Genomic DNA, 22,381 nt, shown 5'->3' with positions numbered 1-22,381 from the left:
TCCATGCTGCTTTTTATTAATAATAGCTGAATAGTATTCCATTATTATATACATATATTTTATGTCCATTCATCTGTTACTGAACATTTAGGTTGCTTCCATGTCCTGGCTATTGTAAAGAGAGCTGCTATGAACACTGGGGGTACATGTATCGTTTCAAATTTTAGTATTCTCTAGATATATGTCTAGGAGTGGGGCTCTAGGGCCATATGGTAACCCTATTTTAGTTTTTTAAGTTTTAGTTTTTTAAGGAACCTTCATACTGTTTTCCATAGAAGGTTCATCAATTTACATTCCCAGTAACAGTGTAGGAGAATTTCCTTTTGTCCACATCCTCTCCAGCATTTATTATTTGTAGTCTTTTAAATGATGGCCATTCTGACTGGCATGAGTTTATATCTCATTATAGTTTGGAATTTTATTTCTCTAATAGTTGGCAATGTTTAGCATCTCTTTTTGTTCCTATTGATAATTTGTATGTCTTCTTTAGAGAAATGCCTACTTCAGTTCAGTTCAGTTCAGTTGCTCAGTTGTGTCCGACTCTTTGCGACCCCATGAACCACAGCACTCCTGGCCTCCCTGTCCATCACCAACTCCCAGAGTTTACCCAAACCCATGTCCATTGTGTCAGTGATGCCATCCAACCAGCTCATCCTCTGTCATCCCCTTCTCCTCCTGCCCTCAATTTTTCCCAGCATCAGGATCTTTTCAAATGAGTCAGCTATCCACACAGGTGGCCAAAGTATTGGAGTTACAGCTTCAACATCAGTCCCTCTAATGAACACCTAGGACTGATCTCCTTTAGGATGGACTGGTTGGATCTCCTTGCAGTCCAAGGGACTCTCAAGAGTCTTCTCCAACACCATCAATTCTTTGGTGTTCAGCTTTCTTTATAGTCCAACTCTCACATCCATACATGACCACTGGAAAAACCATAGCCTTGACTAGATGGACCTTTGTTGGCAAAGTAATGTCTCTGCTTTTTAATATGCTGTCTAGGTTGGTCATAACTTTCCTTCCAAGGAGCAAGCGTCTTTTAATTTCATGGCTGCAATCACCATCCGCAGTGATCTTGGAGCCCAGAAAAACAAAGTCAGCCACTGTTTCCCTGTCTATTTGCCATGAAGTGACGGGACCGGATGCCATGATCTTAGTTTTCTGAATGCCTACTTAGTCTTTCCATCTATTTCTTGATTGTGTGTGTGTGTGTGTGTGTGAGTTTAATTTAATTTAATTTTTAAAGTTTACAATATTGTATTGGTTTTGCCATATATCAAAATGAATCCGTCACAGGTATACATGTGTTCCCCATCTTGAACCCTCCTCCTCCTCCCCTCCCCATACCATCCCTCTGGGTCGTCCCAGTGCACCAGCCCCAAGCATCCAGTATCGTGCATCGAACCTGGACTGGCGACTCGTTTCATATATGATATTATACATGTTTCAATGCCATTCTCCCAAATCATCCCACCCTCGCCCTCTCCCACAGAGTCCAAAAGACTGATCTATACATCAGCGTCTCTTTTGCTGTCTTGTATATAGGGTTATTGTTACCATCTTTCTAAATTCCATATATATGCGTTAGTATACTGTATTGGTGTTTTTCTTTCTGGCTTACTTCACTCTGAATAATAGGGTTTTTGTTTTGTTTGGTTTTTTTTTTTGGTTTTACTGTTGTTGTTATTAAGCTATATGAGATGTATATTTTGGAAATTAAGTCAGTGATGGCTGCATATTTTGCAAGTATTTTCTCCCAGTCTATTGGTTGCCTTTTGTTTTGTTTATGGTATCCTTCACTGTGCAAAAGTTTATAAGCTTGATTAGGTCCCATTTGTATTTTGCTTTTGTTTCTATTACCCTGGGAAACCGACCCATGAAAACATTGTTATGATTTATGTCAAATAATGTTTTACCTATGTTCTCTTCTAGAAGGTTTATGGTATCATGTCTTACAGTTAATCTTTAAAACATTTTGAGTTTATTTTTGTGTATGGTGTGAGGGTGTGTTTGAACTTTATTGATTAATATTTGGCTGTCCAACTTTCCCAACACTACTTGATGAAAAGACAGGCTTTTCCACATTGTATATTCTTTCCTTGTTTATCAAAGATTAATAATTGACCATAGGTATGTCAGTTTATTTCTGGGCTCTCTCCTCTGTTCCATTGATCATTTGTCTTTTTGTGCCAGCATTATGCTGTTTTGATTGCTGTAACTTTGTAGTAAAGTTACTTTCCTGAAGTCTGGGAAACTTATGTCTCCACCTTTGTTCATTTTCCTGTTTCAGCATTGGCAATTCTGGGCCTTTTTGGTTCCATATACATTTTGGGATTTTTTTTTAATTCTATTGATAGTTATATGAAAAACAACATGGGTAATTTGATAGAGATTGCATTAAATCTGTAGATTGCTTTTGGGTAGTAAGGTCATTTTAATATTAATTCCTCTGTGCAACTTTAAAAAGCAATCTTAAGGTAAATTAAATAATTTGGGGGCAATGAATAATAACAGTATAAATATATGTTATTTAAAAAGTATCAGCTAGTGTCTATATGGTGGTAAACAGTATACTAATTTTATGTAGTACATGAAATGCATGCACCCATATGACTCAGGACAAAGTACACAATTAAAAATACTAAGTCCTTTAAGCTTTGTTTTCAAAATATAATGAAATAATAAAGGCTTAGTTCTACTGCAAAGTTAATATTTACCAGAATTTTGCTTTATTAAATTTTCCAGTTACTGGAGGCTGCTTCAAGTATCTCTACCTCATACAGTAGATTTTTGATTGATCTATAATATGATTCTGCAATATTTTTCAGCAATAGGATGACAAAACATGAGATTATCTTTATAACAATAAAATACATACCGGTAACACTAACATGGTACCAGGAGGACCAGGTAGACCATCAGCCCCTGGTAAACCAGGACGTCCTGGAGGACCCTAGGGAAGTAAATGAAATCATCAAAATTAATAAATAAACTTTGAATGCCATAACTCTACATTACCTAATTTTTAATTTGTCCTCTACTCCTTGGTTAATCTTTTATTAATAGTAAGTATATCTAGAGAGGACTGTATTTAACTGCACTAGTTTTACAGAATTTAAATGATACATAAATTTATTGCTACTCAAGGAAGAAGAAAAAAGGGATTTTGCAAGAAGAGTTCCTACAGACTTAACATAAATAGTCTATTTCACCATATGACCCAGGACATGATCTTCAAATTAGGATGCAGGCTTATTAACTCTTTCTACCAGCATTCAGCTAAACATTTGTAGTAGTTCCTGGAAAATATGTCTTAATTCCAAAGGAAGAACTTGCTCTAATGTATCAGGTTCATATAAAAAAAATTGATTATAATAATAAAAAATTTCTTACTAATTATAAGATCAATGCATATTCTCTCCTCTCATTTTTAAAATTATAGTTAGAAAAGTTAAACAAAGCTCACATGTTATTCAAGTGAGAAGAATAATATCTTAAATTTGTAGAATATACTTTAATTCTTTTTATTTAAGTTGCATTCTTTTGAATCCCTTCACTTACCCTCTCGCCAGGGTCACCAGGGGGTCCAGTGGGGCCTTGTAGACCTGGAGGACCCATAAGACCCTACAGAGAAATAAACCATGATGAGTCAGATTCCTGAATTTATTAGTATTCAGGCAAATTCATTCTACCAAAATCAAAGACAAACTCATTTATATTTCATAAACAAACACTTTCTCCCAAACAACTGGCCTATTAAACTTCCCATAAAAAGAGAACATATATGGGCCACTTTATAGCTAGTTCAACTCTTCCCCTACAAGGCTGTTCTCAGGGTAGACACAGACATTCCATGGAAGAACAGAAAAGGAGATTCTGCCAATGTTCAGTCCCTGAGGGGGAAGCTGGTTCCCAGCTCTTGTGAAAGAAATGGTATACTCATTCAGACTGCAAAAATGTGACCACTAAGTTGAAATCTAGAAATCATTTATCTTCTTCTATGGGTGTAAGTATTTATAGGCAGGAATATAATATATTTAATTCACATGACAAGAGTTTAATTAATTCCACAAAAGAAAGAAGATTTCTTACAATGTCAGATCAGTACAACTCCCTGACAATAAAGACACACTGATGAGTAACAACAGCCTTATTAAAAAATGACAATGGAAGCTGATAATCACTACATTCGGCAGTACAATAAAGGCAGCTATAGTCTACTTAGAATTCTCAACTCCATTCATTGAGATATGCTTATACCTCTAAAAAGAAAAGAAAGAAGGCCTTTATATATTTTTATAATTTTCAAGCACAAAGTTGAAGATGAGGTTAGAAAAGTCAGAGATAATTAAACAACAAAAAATATTTAAAACAAAATTTAATTTCATATTTCTCAAAAGAGTATCATTTGGATAGCCAAATCAGAAACTGATTTAAGGCCACCAGGTCCTTGCCTCTATAATTCAATACTCAAATGTGTGTGTGTGTGCTTAGTCGCTCAAGAATGTCTGACACTTTGTGACCCTATGGACTGTAGTCCACCAGGTTCTTCTGTCCATGGGGATTCTCCAGGCAAGAATACTGGAGTGGGTTGCCATGCCCTCCTCCAGGGGATCTTCCAAACCCAGGGATCTTCCAAATCCTGGGATCAAACCCAATTCTCCTGCATTACAGATTCTTTACTGACTGAGTCATCAAGGAAGCTCCATACTCAAATAAAATATATAAATTCAACAGTATAATAGAAATCTTATATCTGATTTAAAAAAATCAAGACAAAAATAATCTTAAAACATTACATACCGCAGGTCCTGCAGGCCCTGGTGGTCCTTCAATAAGCATGCCCTACAGTTAAAGAAAAGATAAAGTCATTACTAGGGCAATGGAACCCCTAACCTCTTATCTAATTGGCTGTATGAAAGCACCACATTACAGCACTTTAAAAGGTGAATTATCTGCTCCTACATACAAAGATAATTGCAAGCATTTTTGTACAGGGGAGGGAGGAAATTCAAAACGATAGAAGACATAATTCCTGTCCTGAGAAAATCCATGAACTAATTAGCAAGGAAAGAAATATTCAGATAAGTAATATTACAAAAAGAATATACTAAGTGCTCCCCAAAAGGGTAAATATATTTAACCAAATTTTTTCTAGCAGCCAGAATAACACCTGGTACATCTCAAGAACATGATAAATATTTGCTGTGTGAATGAAAGGATGGGAGAAAGAGCACCTAAGCACTTTAATTTAGGGAAAGGGGAGTAAAGTCCATGTTAAAGAATTAGGCATAAATGTAAGTTCTTAAATAGACAAGAAATAGAATACTATTTCAGGATAAGAACCCAATTCTAAAAGTTTTTGATTCTACTCTGAAAATTGTCTTGTCATTTTAAAAGCTAGTTGTAACTTTGCATAACAAAGACAAATTTATTCTGAAAATTGTTTTTAAAGATGTTGGTGAGCATATGATGTGCTTTCTCAGATTTTGGAGTAATAGACTACAATGTTCTTAGAGATGCAGCCTTTTTATGTTTATCTTCCTCCATCACTTAAAAAAAAATTTTGTCCTTGCAGATTCTGAAATGATTTTCATGAGCTTGAGGTAGTTCAACATACTTCCCAAATTGCTGATTAAGGAGAATGATAGTAAAATTGATTTCCAATAAGAATTTGCTTCTTACCAATATCTTGAGTGGTAGTAGCATTAATATAAATCAGAAAAATCACTTTTCTTCCAATAGAAGAAAAGGAGGCAAATTTTAAAAAGGATGTTTTCATATAATTATATGATGTGATTTGGATATGAAACAAATAAGTACTATGTTAAATAATATATTTCTAATTATGTCAAGTCACAGCACTTAGAGGAAAATTACTGAATTGGAAAATAGAAGAGACGAATTCAGGTCATAGATCAACTATCAAACATTTGAACCTCAGGAAAATTCCTTAAATCCTTTAGATCTTAAGTCTCTTAGTTATACAAGGAAAGAATTAGATTAAAAGAGTGTCAGCTATTTTCAAATTCTAAAATTCTCTCTCTCTCTGTTTTTGGATTTATTGAAATTCTACTTGCCAGAACTGGTTTTACTAACTCGCTTACTTGTGGCATTATAAATGTTTAGACATATAGAATTTTCAGTGGTACTACATGAACATGCGTAATGATTTACAGCAGTGATAGCTCATGATACAAATCAGTGTACCAACCTTTACAACGTATTCACACCAGTACTTACAGGTTCAACTACTGCTGGTTCTCCTTTCTGTCCTTTTTCTCCATATGCACCATGGCCATTTATCTGTTGAGTGAAAAATTCAAGCAGCCTGTCTTTAAGTAAATAAGGCTATTTAAGTATTTTTAAAAAGGTTATTTAATCATATAAGTGCATTTAAACAATCTATTAAATACACTTTTTAACATAGAAACCAATTAAAGTTTTAAATACTGAAAATATACAAAGGAAAACACAATGAACATTAATGCTAAATCTTGAGTGAGATTGAACAATTGCTTCTTAAAGACATATTATACAAAGATAATGGTATCTGTTGACCTTAGTTATTATTCCAAGGCAATAAACAAAAAGCGTCTTCAAATTAAGATCAAAATAACAGAAGTGGTAGGAAGAAATTAGTAAAGAGGTTCAAAAGTTTAAATACTAATAATTATAACAATAAAATGATAATTAATATGGTGGATTACTGAACTTCACCAGATAAGAAAGGTCAATTAAGCTGTTTAAAAGTTAGAAAATAGTCTTGCTATCCAGAATGACAATGACTGATTTAATCTTATCAGTGCTATTAGATTATTCTTTCAAAAGAAGACTCCAGTAGTGTGGCCTGAGATCTCCATGAGGAAGAATCTATCAAGGTGTCCTAGTAGTGATCAACATTCATGATTTATATAAGAACAATCTATATTTTAAACCTGAAAAGACATCAAGATGAACATGAAAATACACCAGAAATAAGACATACAATGACACAGAGCATAATCTGACTTACACTTGTTTCTGTGATATCTGTTTCTGCTGGAACACCTGGACCAAATTCTTCATTAGTGGGACTTGTTGGTTTATCTTCATATTCCTTATATTCATAAAAATCATATTCGCCTAAATCTCCATCTACCAGAAGATCAGAGTCCCTGCCGTCTATTTGTTTGTTTTCATATAGCATATCCTCAGAATTTTTCCTCTGGGAATCATAATCCTCTCCAGTTAGATATTCTTCAGTAAATACTTCTTCAACTGGATTTGGCTATTGATTTATGTTGTAAGGAATTGGAGAAATGAAGTTTACTGTTAGTAAAGCAAAGTAAGCATTTGCAAATACAGTTTGATGGCATGTGATGGGAAGTGGTTTGAGTACTACTCAAGCAAGTCTGAAGGCTGGGAAAGATAGCCTTTAACATCATTGAAAGGAATATTTTTGTACATTGGAATGCACAAGAAAATATTGCTTTCAAAGCACCTTTGTCAATAAACTGCAAATATTCACATAGATTCAACATGTGTATTTGCTTGTTCATTGGGAAAAGCTTGTTATGCAATTTGATATCTACTTTATAATTTGACTCAAATAATATATATATGCAATATTTAGTTAAAGCTTAACTTAATTTTCAGATCTCAAAGAATCTCATACTGAAATATAATTTCTATCAGGAAAGCTATGTAAGTTTGACTCTCAATCCAAAAGTAAAATATTAATGCCAATATTGAGATTTATCATTGCAATATTTACTCCAAGCTCCAAGTATTTAGTGAGCATTATATCACAAAGAGTTCTTTAAAGCAAATATAAATTATAGTCCTCAGAATTCAATACAATTAAATAGATCACTATATAGTCTCATAAAGAGTATGAGCCTATTCACTTAAAAGTAAAAATTATATCAAGATTCTAATGTGATATATCAAAACTACTCACAGAGATATAGAAAAATAACACTAGTATAATTTCCTTTTTATAAATAAGTCCTCATTAATAGCATAAATCTGAATAACATTCATTAGGTAATTTTTGGTCATGCTATGATTTTGATGAAGTTCAGATCAAATAATGTATCTTGCTACTTTTAAATTTCATCTTGAAATAACTTGTTTGCTATGACATAGGGAATCTAGATAATAGAATAATACTTAATAATAAGTATGTTACATGAAGTCATGTGAATGAAAAAAGTGGTTAATGATTAATTCAGCAATTGTTAACTAAAATAAAATGTCCAATAACCATAATATTTTGTATTCTTAGACAATGAGGACATACTATCATTACAGAGTACATATTATCCAGAATCAGAATAGTACTATGCTCACAGTTCTGAGATAAAAAGTTGAAAGAATTTGAGCATATAAATAAACATCTTAACCATTTTTGGAAAATGATAAGCTTGATTAATTTGGATTATCTTGGACAAGATTTGGACTTAAAATCTGTTTTTACCCTAAAATATTATTCTAAAATATGTGTTTTCATGTAAAGTCCCACTGGGACACATGTGATGTCAAATTTTTATTAATTTAAATGATTCAGTTAATCCTCATACCAGGTGTGAAGAAATTTAACAAAGTTAAACTGAATTGTATACTTATTTTCTCATAATTGGAATATACACATAATATGAAATTCAGGAAGATTGTTCTAATTTGTACCTGAATATACTTAAATATTTTCATAGAAAGGACTGGGAAAAGTTAAGATATATTATTTTAGCCATATTAAGTTTGAAAATGTAAACAGACATTAAAATCAAGTAAGACTATATTTTATCAAAATATTTGTGTCATAAAAATGCATGATTATTGGTCAGATGGGGTAAATTTTAATTGTATCATTTGATGATACAATTTTTTTTTTGGAGGATTTTCCTCCTCACAGTAAGGTCATGTTGTGAGTAACCTTAATCACATTTTGAGAAGCTTGCTCTATCCCAGGAGCAATAAAAAAAGATGGCAGCCAATTCAGTTTGATCAATTTAGCATTTGCATGAAGCAGAGTCATGCAAACCTGAATTGGGATTAATTTTAAATGAACTGTTTTTAGTAATAGTGAGCCAGTGCTATTGTTTCTCTTACTTCGTAAAGGAATGAAAACATCAAGTTTTTCAGAGGTTATAGATTCTTCCAGAGTAAAATATATCAAGGAATACTGCACATTTAAAAAATTTGAACTGCGATTTAATGCTGTCTATGAGCATTACCTCATTTGATCCAGATACACTCCTAGGAGCTTCCGTCTGGTAACTTTCTGTCCCATAGTTGTATTCTTGAAAATCATCAACAATATTTGCCTAATAGTGAATTCAAAAGAAAAGTAATTAGTAAAAATGTTAAGGTAATCCAAAATCTATGGAAAGCATAATTAATTAGGATATTGTATTAGCCAAATGAATATTTATCTAGTTGGGTTAGGAATGACTCATCATCAGAGATCTTCCAGCTTATCTAGGAGAGATCTTGATTGCTTTTTCTTTGCTACCTTTACCCCTAGCTTGGCCATTGCTGCTGCTTGATAAGTTTTCTTCTTCTTGGATGCAAATTTTTCAGATTTAGGGGGTGTAAACTTTTTGGACTTTTTCTTTGAATTAGTGGCCACTGTCTTCATCTTCATTTTGAAACTGAATTTCTTTTTCTGTAAAATGTGGTGAAAGATGGAATGGAAAACATAAATAAAATGAAAAGGGAAATGAAGAGCATGGATGAAAGGAAGAATAAGCAAACCAAACCAAACATCATTCCTTCAGGACAGCTACTACTGTCAAATAAAAATCAGTTATTGGGTCACAGAAATGAGATGAATGAAAGACCGACGATAAGTCTGAGGAACAGTGGACATAAGGAACCACAGGTTGACAAACACCAGGACACCACACACAAAGGTTCTACTTTGCTTTTACCTCAGTTTGTGCTATTGTCTCCTCAGTTACAGTGGGTGTCTCTGTTACACTCTCAGCCTCTTTATATTCTGCTTCCCCATACTCATAGTCATATTCCATTATATCCTCAGGTGCATACTACATCGCAAAGGAAAAAATATCAGGCAATTTTGTTAGTTGCTGGTAATACTATTAACAAAAAGGGAATCATGTTCTTAACTTTTACTGGCAAAGTTAAGAGACAAGGAAATACTGTTATCTAAATATTACTTGTGTTACAAGAAGTAATACTATCATATACAGAGTATAATAAAAAACTGACAAAGCAGGTTTTCTAAGAGCGGAACAGTGGTTAGGAGTGTGAGGAAATTAAAAGTTTAGAATATTAATTCAAACTTTTAATTCTTAATATTAATTCAAACATAGCAGTTACATACTTGGACATAGTTGTTCATAGTTGTTAAATATTCATGTTAATTTTAATTTGTAAAAACTACTACACAAACCTCTTTTATTTATAGCAATTTCAATGGGTACTTTTTTTTCCCATTGAACTGCATGTTTAAAAATAGTCTTCCCAAGTATGAAGGAATTTTCATATGAGTTGTGGGATGGAAAGGGGAGAGGAAGGAAAGGGAACAGAAGGAACATGAAATGATTCTATATTCTATTTGGAATAATAGAACCAATGGGAAAACAATCTAAAATCTATTCAGAAATAACTAATTTGTTATAAAATTAAGATCAAAATGAGCACAGTTGTGAACCATTAAAAGATTCAAAATTAGATCTGTTTATATTTAACCCACTGTATCAATTTTTACAAATATTGTGTTTTTTCTATTGAAAAAGAGCATAACACTTGGGTATCTTAAAACATGTAAATGTAACTCAAATTGAAAGATGGAATACTAGATTGTTTTTTATTAAAAAAATTAAGAGAGAAAAGTATGTTTCTCAATAAAGGGATGAGAGAAACAATTAATACTTAATTATGAGGAAAACATGTTCACCTTCAAAGCCAAATATCTCTACTGAAATTTTAATCTTAAACATATATTATTGGTTTTAATCAAAGTAACTCTAAATCTACTAAGGTCATATATAACAAAAATATTTATTAAGCAGCAAATCAATAAGCTAAAATGCTAATATATATGTATATATTATTTATAATATCTTTATGTATACATATACATACATTTGTGTATGTATATATACATGTATTATGTTTAGTATATTTATGTATATATATACTTAGGTACATATATACATATGGTGTGCATGTATACACACACACATATATGCCAAAAGCAGTCTATTTGGAAATCCCTAAGTATTTGGTAAAATTTCAATTATAACCCAAGTGGACCTCTCTTGGCCTTTTAAAATTGCCAATGGTTCCCTTTCAATGCACCAGAAAAATAACTCTTCACATCATGTCTTTTAGAGACTTGTGATCACTGGACCTTCTAATAAGCGGTTTTAGCTATAGCAATGCAAATGAAGGCAAATTTCATAAAGACATATAATGAAACATATTACAAACCAATTGCAAAAAGGATTGTAAAGCCAAGAAGGATTGTAAAAATAGACAATTTAAATGCATCTTAAATGCATCTTGAATGAAGTCTGATATTCAAAATAGCCAGTTACCTTTACTATCTTTATATCATGTTTTTCTTTTTTTTCCTTATAGGAGGAAACCTGTTCTAATCTCCATAATTCTCTCTTCTGTTTTAACTTTTTCCACATGGACTAGCTGTGGTGGTGGAATAATGAAGGAGGTAATGTGCTCACTACCTTAGGCATGAACGCACATGCTTTTCTTAGAGCCATCCAGAAGTCAGTGAAAAGAATCATTGCTTTGGCGGATTCATTTCGATATTTTGCAAAACTAACACAATATCGTAAAGTTTAAAAATTAAAAAAAAAAAAAAAAGAACCATTGCTTCTGTTCTCCTTATTTCTTTAAACAACATCCCCTCTGGTGGGTATTGACCCATGTAGGAATTTGCTGGTCTACATGTAGCTTTACAACCTACTTTTGGAAATAATTCTCCCTTTTTACTGCAGAATTTTGTGATGCCTCAAAGACAGGTAAAGAAGAGAGAACTAGTTATAATTAATCAAATGAATATGAGCAAAAAAATGTGCAGTGATAGAATTTCACCTATGATTTGGGAGTTGCCTAGCCTAAGTTAAAACATTTGAGGAGAAAGGGAGTTTTTCTGGACATTTTGTTAAGTCTTTTCTTATTCAAGTTGTTAGAAAAATAGTGGCATCAGCAAATATGTGTACATCTATGAGAACTAGGATATCTGGTAAATATTAAGTGCAAAATATTAAAGGTAATAAATTTCTTTATAAAACAGTGTTTTCCTCTTGCTGCTTCTTCCTTTTCATGTTTTATACTGATATGAAAAATAAGAATGTTAATTCCCTGTTGTACATAGGACATTGCAATCTGTGCTGTATTCAATATATTAAGAAAGAACCATATGCAGACTTAACATCCAATTTTCTAATTAAGATAGAAGGATTATTTAACATGGTGGAAAAATTCCCAAACCACCATAATTTTAATATTGGTTACTTCGCTATATAAATGGTATTGCAGAGGTTCAAGTTGAATAATAGTTTCATATTAAAACTATATTTAAATCTATCATTTTACATTTCACTCTGATTATTATGCAATGATGCATAAAACACATAAAAATTGAATCTTAAGAATGAATTAAAATATGCTTTTTAGAAGATATGAACCATACAAAATCACAAGTTGAAGAAAACATATTTGAGTTAATTTATAAAATAAATTGACATATTTATTAATCCAAATCAGAATAATATATGATTGTCACAAATTTATTAATGGAAAATTAAGCAACATAAAGTACAACATGTATGTTTGATGCTCTATTTTGCACTATACGTTCTTTATTCATTGGTAACATTACATTTGTATTTTGCATAGGCAAAATATCTGTTGTACAATTATTAAAATGCATACTTGTAATATAATGATACATAAATGGCTATAGTTCAAAAGTAATATAAGGGTGGCTTACAATTCTATTAACCAGGTGTTTTTCATACTAGTAAAAAAGATGTTTATCACTGAAATATCAATGTAATTTAGCATTGTTTGGGAAAAGTGAGAGCTAATTCTTCCAAAAAATTTTTCAAGATGACATATTCAATATAGAAGCTAAGAAATGCTATTACTGGATCACCCAACAAGATTTTCATGCAGTCCTTATCATAGCAGTGCATTCTTTTCCTCATCAGATGCTTCTAGTAAAAACAAATTTGACTTACCAGCAGAATGTTAAATTTATGAGTCAACAACTTAAGTAAAAAATGGGAACACCTACTTTTTAATGAATTTAAGATAAAAATGGTTAAAAATATTATTTTGCCTTAAAATAACTCAGCTTACCTGACATAATAGCATTAAAACATGGGAATAAAACAGCTCAAGGTGATATAATAAGAATGCATACCTTCATTCTTCCAAAAATCAGAGCCATATCTGTTGCTAAAAAGGACAAGTCTTATCTTTCTTAAAACAGGAGCAAAATATTAATAAATCTCATCTGTCTTAAACATATATACTAAATGTTATAAATTTTAATATTGAGCCCCACATAGTGTCTAAGATATAAAAATACTAAACCTGAATATATTAGAATGTTTTAATAAATCATGAGGGAATAAAAAGAATGAAGCACTTGAGAACTGGGAGACAAGCAAACACAAATATCCAATTAATTTCTCTTTTATTTTCTCATATTTGCTTTCCTTTTAGCTTCTTAAAGCTTTATTCTGTTTCAAAAAAAACATTAATATTAAATTATGGAAAAAGTCAGTGCAACAGAATTCACTAACATACCTTAAAAAGAAAAGTAACATCAAAAATTAATAAAACACAAATGTAATTCACATGCAGAAATAACAGTAAACTAAAATTAAGAGATAAGATATTAACCTTCTCTAAATAGTAAAACTCAAAAGATTGTACTTCATAGTATTTTAAAAGTCAAGAAGAAAGCTATTTGAGTTACTTTCAAAGATAAGGATAATCTTGATGTTTATAAACTTCCATCCCACCTTCTAAAATTTTAAACTCTTCCCACCTTAAGATATATAGTTTTGCAGTCAACTAAAGACTCAACTCCTTCCAGAATTTGCTTTTTAATTTCCAGAAAATCCACATTAACAAATTTTACCTAAAAATTTGCATAAAAGGTACACTGTGCTATATTTTTTTGTTCTTTGGGATATTCAAGCCTGACAAAATGGCTATGGCTAACTTAAATGTACATATTTTTTATCTGAGAGAGAATAGAGTCAAATTTCATTATGGTGAATTTTCTTGCAAAAACAGCCTGGAAAAATGGTTTCACACCAGAGTTTCAAATAAAGTAATGCACTATTAATCAAAGCATATGAACATTTAGTTACTGCAATCAGTTCATACTGCTTTTCATTCCATTGCTGTTTGTATCGTCTTGTGCAAGAAAAGGAAAACTTACACATCATTGTAGCATAACCTTGTAAGAAATGGAAAAAAAAAGTCTTTAAATATTCAGCACAGCCTGAAAACTTTAAGATAGCACTAACGTCCCTTTTTCATCTGCTGCTGCTGCTGCTGCTAAGTCGTGTCTGACTCTGTGCGACCCCATAGACGGCAGCCCTCCAGGCTATGCTGTCCCTGGGATTCTCCAAGCAAGAACATTGGAGTGGGTTGCCATTTCCCTCTCTGATGCATGAAAGTGAAAAGTGAAAGTGAAGTCGCTCAGTCGTGTTCGACTCTTAGTGACCCCATGGACTGCAGCCTACCAGGCTCCTCCGTCCATGGGATTTTCCAGGCAAGAGCACTGGAGTGGGGTGCCATTGCAATCAACAGGAATTGCTAAAGGCTTGAAGATATGGCAAGTACACTAGAAAATATTATCCTTGTCTTGAGGCTGCCTTAATTATAAAAGTAACAAGAAAAAAATAAGTGTTGGAGAAATTATCTCTTTTCTCATCTCCCCCTAAGTATAATATCCTCCTCTACAAACTTTATCGGAGTAGGCAGTGGCACCCCACTCCAGGACTCTTGCCTGGAAAATCCCATGGACAGAGGAGCCTGGGAGGCTGCAGTCCATGGGGTCACTAAGAGTCAGACATGACTGAGCGCCTTCACTTTCACTTTTCACTTTCACGCATTGGAGAAGGAAATGGCAACCCACTCCAGTGTTCTTTCCTGGAGTATCCCAGGGATGGGGGAGCCTGGTGGGCTGCCATCTATGGGGTCGCACAGAGTCGGGCACGACTGAAGTGACTTAGCAGCAGCAACTCACTATATAAGGGAACTATCTCTATTTCTAAGAAATTAAGTAACAAAATACTTAATATTGAAACAAACATCAAAAATCTTCAAATTGGATCTTTGAAATATTAGTGAAAGAGTGAGTGTTAGTCACTCATTAAAACACTATTAAATAAAAGATATAGTTTAATTAAAAGTGAATAAACAGAGATACAACTTGAAACTGCAAACTATGTCATTACCACGGGAATGAGAAAACCTCACCTCGTCGACCTGGGGTTCCTGAGCCTGAGCAGCCTCGGGAGCTGAGGAATCACAGTCTGGACTGTAATGCTCACAGTAGTCATATGCTGCTTTGGGGTCACCTATGATCAACAATTGCTGGATGTCCCCCTGCCAAGAAACAAACATGGTTACTTAGCATATTCGAATACACACACATCCAGAGCAAGATTTACCCAAGACATAGTGTTTTTCATTTTCAAATATCTGAGAAGAAAAATCACTTACATTTCAATGTTGAAAGCAGTCTTATAGGATTGAGTGAGAAATTCACAACTATTTAACAAATCAGATCTTAATATATTCCAATAAAATTAATGAAAAATAAATTTTAAAAAATTAAAATGTAATAAAATAAAGATTAGAAATAATAGTAGGGTTAGCTAAAGAGTTTTAGTTTCAGGACATTCTGGAAGCTGTATGAACAAGAGGAAAATAAAATATTTTGCTCTTGAAGTCATCTGAATATTTCCACATAGGTCTAATTCAACATGAAGCTAGTTTGATATAAATCTATGGGTCATGATCATATTAATTCAGAATTATGCCCAGGCATGGGAAAATGTCTGGGTTAATATCCATTTGACTTGGTAATTCAAGTTTCTGTAAGTTTGAGAACATGAGTCTGATTCACAAAACTCCTGATTTCATTTTTAATAATTTCCCAGTTATTACAGCTTTCTCTACATCTGACTAGCATAGGTTATTTAGAGCCTGATGAAAATTTTAGACATCTCTAAAACTGAGTACTAGGAAAGAATTCACAGCACTTTTATGCCACAGCATTCATTTATTCATCAACTAATGTGGATTGAAAAGGTACAATACACAAGACATTGAACATAGTATCATGGGAGGTGCAAACATGAACTTGATAGAATCTTTGCCCTTGGAGAGTGTAATATAATGGTTAAGAGTTAAAACTGTAATAAAACACAGAGTAAAATTTATAACTTAAAAAGATACAAGCAAACTCATGTGAAAAGTACCCAGAAAAGAGTATAAATTATTTAATTCTGGCCCACAAATTTTCATTAAATACCATGGTTACTATCTGTAGTGTGGTAGTTAATTCTATTTGCATTGCTTTCTTCTGTCTAAAAAGCACTCTACATTCTTACTCTTAAAATTAGCATTTATTTTAATGGCTGAAAAATCTATATTTTCATCCCTATCACATTATTGAGATAAAATTTACATACAGAATTTATTCTTTTGAAGTGTACAGTTCAGTGTTTTTAGTTCATTCACAGGGTTTTCCAACCATCACCAATATCTAATTTTAAGAAACTGTCATCACCTCTGAAAGAAACACCACAACCAATGACATTCACTGCTTATTTCATACATCACGAAGCCTTTTGTGACTAGCTTTTTTTATTTATCATGTCTTCAAATAAATGGACTCATTATTATGTCTGTGTTGCTCTGCTTGATGGTGTCCCACAGGTCTTTTATACTCTATAAACTTTATTTCAAGTTTATTCTTTCTTTTCTTCATACTGAGGAATCTCCATTGATTTTCAACTCCAGATATGTTTTATTCTTTTAAAAGAAATCCAACTGTTATTTATCTCTATTTGATAAAACATCATTTCCATATTGTCACTTAGTTCTTATGCTGTGGTTTCCTTTAGCTGTTTGTTTTTTTTTAACATACTCATACCTGCTGACTTAGAGTCTTTGGTAAGCCCAATATCTGTCATGTCTTCAAGGACATAGATTTGCTTTTCCTTTGTATGGGACATAATTTTCTGATTCTTTGCCTGTCTCATAATTTTTTCTTGACAATTGCATATTTTAAATATCACCTTTGGAAACCATATTCCATTATGCCTTCCCCTCAATGCCTGATATTTCTGTTTGCAGTTATTTTTGCTGCTTGTTTAGTGATCTTTTGAAGTAATTCTATAATTCAATATTTTTTGTTTTCTGTGTCCACTGAGGACTCTACTCAACTAGGCTGCTGCTGCTAAGTCGCTTCAGTCATGTCTGACTCTGTGCGACCCCATAGATGGCAGCCCACCAGGCTCCCCCATCCCTGGGATTCTCCAGGCAAGAACACTGGAGTGGGTTGCCATTTCCTTCTCCAATGCATGAAAGTGAAAAGTGAAAGTGAAGGCGCTCAGTCGTGTCCGACTCTTAGTGACCCCATGGACTGCAGCCTCCCAGGCTCCTCCATCCATGGGATTTTCCAGGCAAGAGTACTGGAGTGGGGTGCCATTGCCTTCTCCAACTCAACTAGGCTAGTGATGAATAAATGATTGAACAGAGAGTTCCTTAAAAAACTTTCACTATTTGCCAAGAGTCTTGAGTGTGTATTTGTGTGTGAGTATGCCTTTAATATTTCAACAGTTTACAACTATGCTTTAGATCTCATTTTTTGTTATACAGATCCTAAAGCTCAGTGATATTTGAGATATTAGGGTCTCTTCAGGTCTTTTCTGAACATGCACACAGGCCTCATAGATACCCAAGATTATACAGAAGCTTTTCAGTGCCCTTCATAGATGTCTCATTTCCAGTGTTTTTCATCTTTGTCTGATCCTTGTTTGCTCAACATCCTAACATTTAAGTGAACACTGCCAAGTACTAAGATCTGCATCTAGAATGTCTCATTAGCAACAGAAAAATTACTAAAATTAAAATGTCAAAAACACACATCTGCCAATAAAATTTTCACTAACATGACATATTACAATGCTTGATAATCATTAAGATAAATTTTGTTGAATTAAGAAATTTCTCCACAGTCAGATTTAGCTATAATTCTTCAGTTACTTAGTCATTTTATTCAATCATTCATTCAGAAAGTTCTTTATAAGTGCATGTAATCTCGATGGCTCAAAGGTAAAGAATCCACCTGCAATAGAGGAGATGCAGAGACACAAGTTTGATCCCTGAGTTGGGAAGATTCCCCATGGGGTGGGGAAATGGCAACCCACTCTGCTTATTTAACGTATATGCGGAGTATATCATGCAAAAAGCCCGGCTGGATGAATCAGAAGCTGGAATCAAGATTGCCAGGAGAAAGAACAATAACCTCAGATATGCAGATGATATCACTCTATGGCAGAATGTGAGGAGGAACTAAAGATCCGCTGGATGAGAGTGAAAGAAGAGAGTGAAAATGCTGGGTTAAACCTCAATACTAAAAAGCTAAGATCATGGCATCCAGTCCCATCACTTCATGCCAAATAGAGGGGAAAAAAGTAGAAGCAGTGACAGATTTTATTTTCTTGGGCTCCAAAATCACTGCAGGGCTGACTGCAGCCAGTAACACTTGCTCCTTAGAAGGAAAGCTATGACAAAAACAAGACAGCATATTAAAAAGCAGAGACATCACTTTGCCGACAAAGGTGTGTACAGTCAAAGCTACAGTTTTTCCAGTAGTCATGTATGGATGTGAAAGTTGGACCATAAAGAAGGCTGAGCACTGAAGAACTGATGCTTTCGAACTGTGGTGCTGGAGAAGACTTCCTGAGAGTCCCTTGGACTGCAACAAGATCAGACCAGTCAGTCCTAAAGGAAATCAACCCTTAATATTCACTGGAAGTACTGATGCTGAAGCTCCACTATCTTGGCCACCTCATGCAAAGAGCTGACTCACTGGAAAAGACTCTGATGCTGGGAAAGTTTGAAGGCAAAAGGAGAAGGGTATGGTAGAGGATGAGATGGTTAGATAGCATCACCGACTCAATGGACATGAGTTTGAGCAAACTCTGGGAGATAATGAAGGTCAGGGAAGCCTGGCATGCTTCAGTCCATGGGGTCAACAAGAGTCTTATATGACCTAGCAAATGAACAACAAACAACTAGTAACAGAGAAATTTGAATTTTCTTCATTCTGCTGTTTAAAAAAAAGACATCATTCAGTACATCTTGAATACTGTCATCTTAGAGAATTAGAAATTCTAATTGTTGAACCCCAGCCTTGTCATTAATTACTCAGAATTATGCAAGTCACTTGGACTTCCCAGGCAGTGCAGTGGTAAAGAATATTCTTGCCAATAAAGGAGACTCGAGAGACATAGGTTTGACCCCTCAGTTGGGAAGATCCCCAGGAATAGGAAATGGAAACCCACTTCAATATTCTTGCCTGGAAAATTCCATGGACAGAGAAGCCTGGCGGGCTACAGTCCATGAGATCGAAAACAGTCGGACACAACTAAGCAATTAAAACTTCAAACTTAACTTACAGATAATATAATAAACTAAATGCAGCTTTTCCTGAAACACAAAAAAGTCATCTGTTGTATGGCATATGGTATTTTTAATAGCATATTTTTTAGAATACTGGTTTTCTAAGTACTTAAATATTCTAGTTAAGGCACTTCACTTCATTAAATGGAATCCTGCCATTATTTCCACTATAAATTCTTTATTCAGGTGTTTGATATTCAGCCATAAAATATACTACTGGGAAGAAACTGGAAAATTCAGTTAAAAACCTATAGTGCTCTTTTTCCCAGAAGGTATTTTACAGTGTTTTATGGTAATCATATGACATGTTATGAGACAGTCTGTAGACAAACAAAAGCATCCTGACAGGTTGAATGAACCATAAATACTTAGATTCAATAGTCATAAAAACTTCCACAACTGGAAAAAGGTGAAGTTACCAAGTAAAATTGGCATCTGCTGCACACAACATATGAAAAAGACATCCTCCTCCTCTAACGACCCACAAAGCCAAAATTAAAGCAGAGCTGATGCAATTACCTTGCTATCTACAGCTGTGCCAACTAGGTCTGAGTCTATGCTATAGCATTTGTCTATAGACAGGATGATCCTGGAGGAGGAAAGCAAAATAAATGTAAGAAAACTGAATAGAAATTATAAAGATATGGTTCCTCTAAATGTAACTTCCATTGCAAAAGGATTCTGACACATTTTTATCACAACAAATTATGTAAGTATTAGCGTATCCTCATTTCAAAGCTAAAATATAATGCATATATCCTAACAATTATTGTTTGTTATTTTTGGTTGTATATGCATATACATGTTGTTGTTGTTTAGTGTCTCATTTAATTTCAAAGGTTTCGAAAATTAGAAGTTTCATCTCCCCTAAGCCTAGAGTAAAGCACACGCTGCAACTGTATTCTATAAAATCAGCTAGCCTCCATATTTCCTGAAGCACATTCTTACTTCCATTACTTCCAACATGTAGCTATCTCAATGGGAATTAAAGCATTTATAAAATGCTTCTCAGGAAAATCTTAACTGTATGTTATAAGCAAATAGGAGTTAGGGTGATGAAGAAGATGGAGAGAGAAATAGCATTAAACAGAAAAAGCATCTTAAAACTTTGGATGCATGAAGCTGACAAAGTTAGAAAAGTACATACAGTGCTGTCTAGTTGGAGGGATGGCTCTATACAGTGATAGTGAGTACTGAAGATTGAGGTATAAAAGATAAAGATAGAAAGAAAACAAAACAAACAAAAAAACACTAAGGGAGGAACCAATTTAAGAAGGGTTTTGTGTGTCAGCTGAAATCTAAACATTACAGAGTGTTGTTCAAAGACTGTGAACCATGGAGTAAACTGATCAATGCTGCATTTTAACAAAACTGCTATGACAACATGGGGGAGGCTGATTTGAAAGCAGCCAGTGTGTAAGCATAAGAATCAATAAAGAATCCATTGCAGTTAAGCATTGAGAAACTAAACTAAGGCAGCAATAGGAGGAATGGAATAAAGGATGGTGGTGGTGGTGGTTTAGTTGCTAAGTCGTGTCCAACTCTTGCGACCCCATGAACTGTAGTCCAGCAGGCTCCTCTGTCCATGGGATTTCCCAGGCAAGAATACTGGAGGGGGTTGCATTTCTTTCTCCAGGGGATCTTTCTGACCCAGAGAAAAAATCCAGTTCTCCTGCACTGCAGGCAGATTCTTTATCAACTGAGCCACCAGGGAAACCCTTATGGAATAAAATAATGATATAAAAGATATCTAGGAATAAAAGATAGATATAAAAGATAATACAGTTTATTAGAGAAAACATGTGTGAAATTTGGGAACTGACTGGATGCTGACGATGGAGTGGGATGGGATATGCAAGGAGAGAAGGAGAAAGTGCATTAGAGAGTAATGGAAGGCAGTTTTTCAGTTTCTGGTATGTGCAAGAGTAGGGAGGAAAAGGCATTTGTTTGGCTGAGAAACATAATAAGACAGAAAGATGGAGGATCAACCTTTTAAGTCTATGAAGTCAAATGATAATTAAGGATTGTTTTTAGAAAAAGGTCAGTCTTCATTTTAAGAAACTTCTCTTTAAGCTGGTTTTAGAAAAGGCAGAGGAACCAGAGGTCAAATTGCCAACATCTGCTGGATCATCGAAAAAGCAAGAGAGTTCCAGAAACACATCTATTTCTGCTTTATTGACTATGCCAAAGCCTTTGACTGTATGGATCACAATAAACTGTGGAAAATTCTGAAAGAGATGGGAATATCAGACCACCTGACCTGCCTCTTGAGAAACCTATATGCAGGTCAGGAAGCAACAGTTGGAACTGGATATGGAACAACAGACTGGTTCCAATGGGAAAAGGAGTACGTCAAGGCTGTATATTGTCACCCTGCTTATTTAACTTATACGCAGAGTACATCATGAGAAACACTGGGCTGGAAGAAGCACAAGCTGGAATCATGACTGTCGGGAGAAATATCAATAATCTCAGATACGCAGATGACACTACCTTTATGGCAGAAAGTGAAGAGGAACTCAAAAGCCTCTTGATGAAAGTGAAAGTGGAGAGTGAAAAAGTTGGCTTAAAGCTCAACATTCAGAAAACGAAGATTATGGCATCTAGTCCCATCACTTCATGGGAAACAGATGGGGAAACAGTGGAAACAGTGTCAAACTTTATTTTTTGGGTCTCCAAAATC

General features: G+C 34.0%; 1 protein-coding gene across 1 annotated transcript in view; it reads right to left on the bottom strand.

Moving 5' to 3' along the window:
- Positions 1–22,381, bottom strand: part of COL11A1 (collagen type XI alpha 1 chain) — a 229,597-nt gene that overhangs the window by 141,734 nt on the left and 65,482 nt on the right. Inside the window, 8 exon segments of the mRNA XM_070367586.1 lie at positions 2,876–2,950; positions 3,559–3,621; positions 4,801–4,842; positions 6,241–6,303; positions 7,013–7,267; positions 9,216–9,305; positions 9,912–10,028; positions 15,478–15,606. Coding sequence (XP_070223687.1) covers positions 2,876–2,950; positions 3,559–3,621; positions 4,801–4,842; positions 6,241–6,303; positions 7,013–7,267; positions 9,216–9,305; positions 9,912–10,028; positions 15,478–15,606 — 834 coding nt within the window.

This window comes from Bos mutus, chromosome 3 (assembly GCF_027580195.1).
Source record: "Bos mutus isolate GX-2022 chromosome 3, NWIPB_WYAK_1.1, whole genome shotgun sequence".
Taxonomy (NCBI): domain Eukaryota; kingdom Metazoa; phylum Chordata; class Mammalia; order Artiodactyla; family Bovidae; genus Bos; species Bos mutus.
This window is presented reverse-complemented; position numbering and strand designations above follow the sequence as displayed.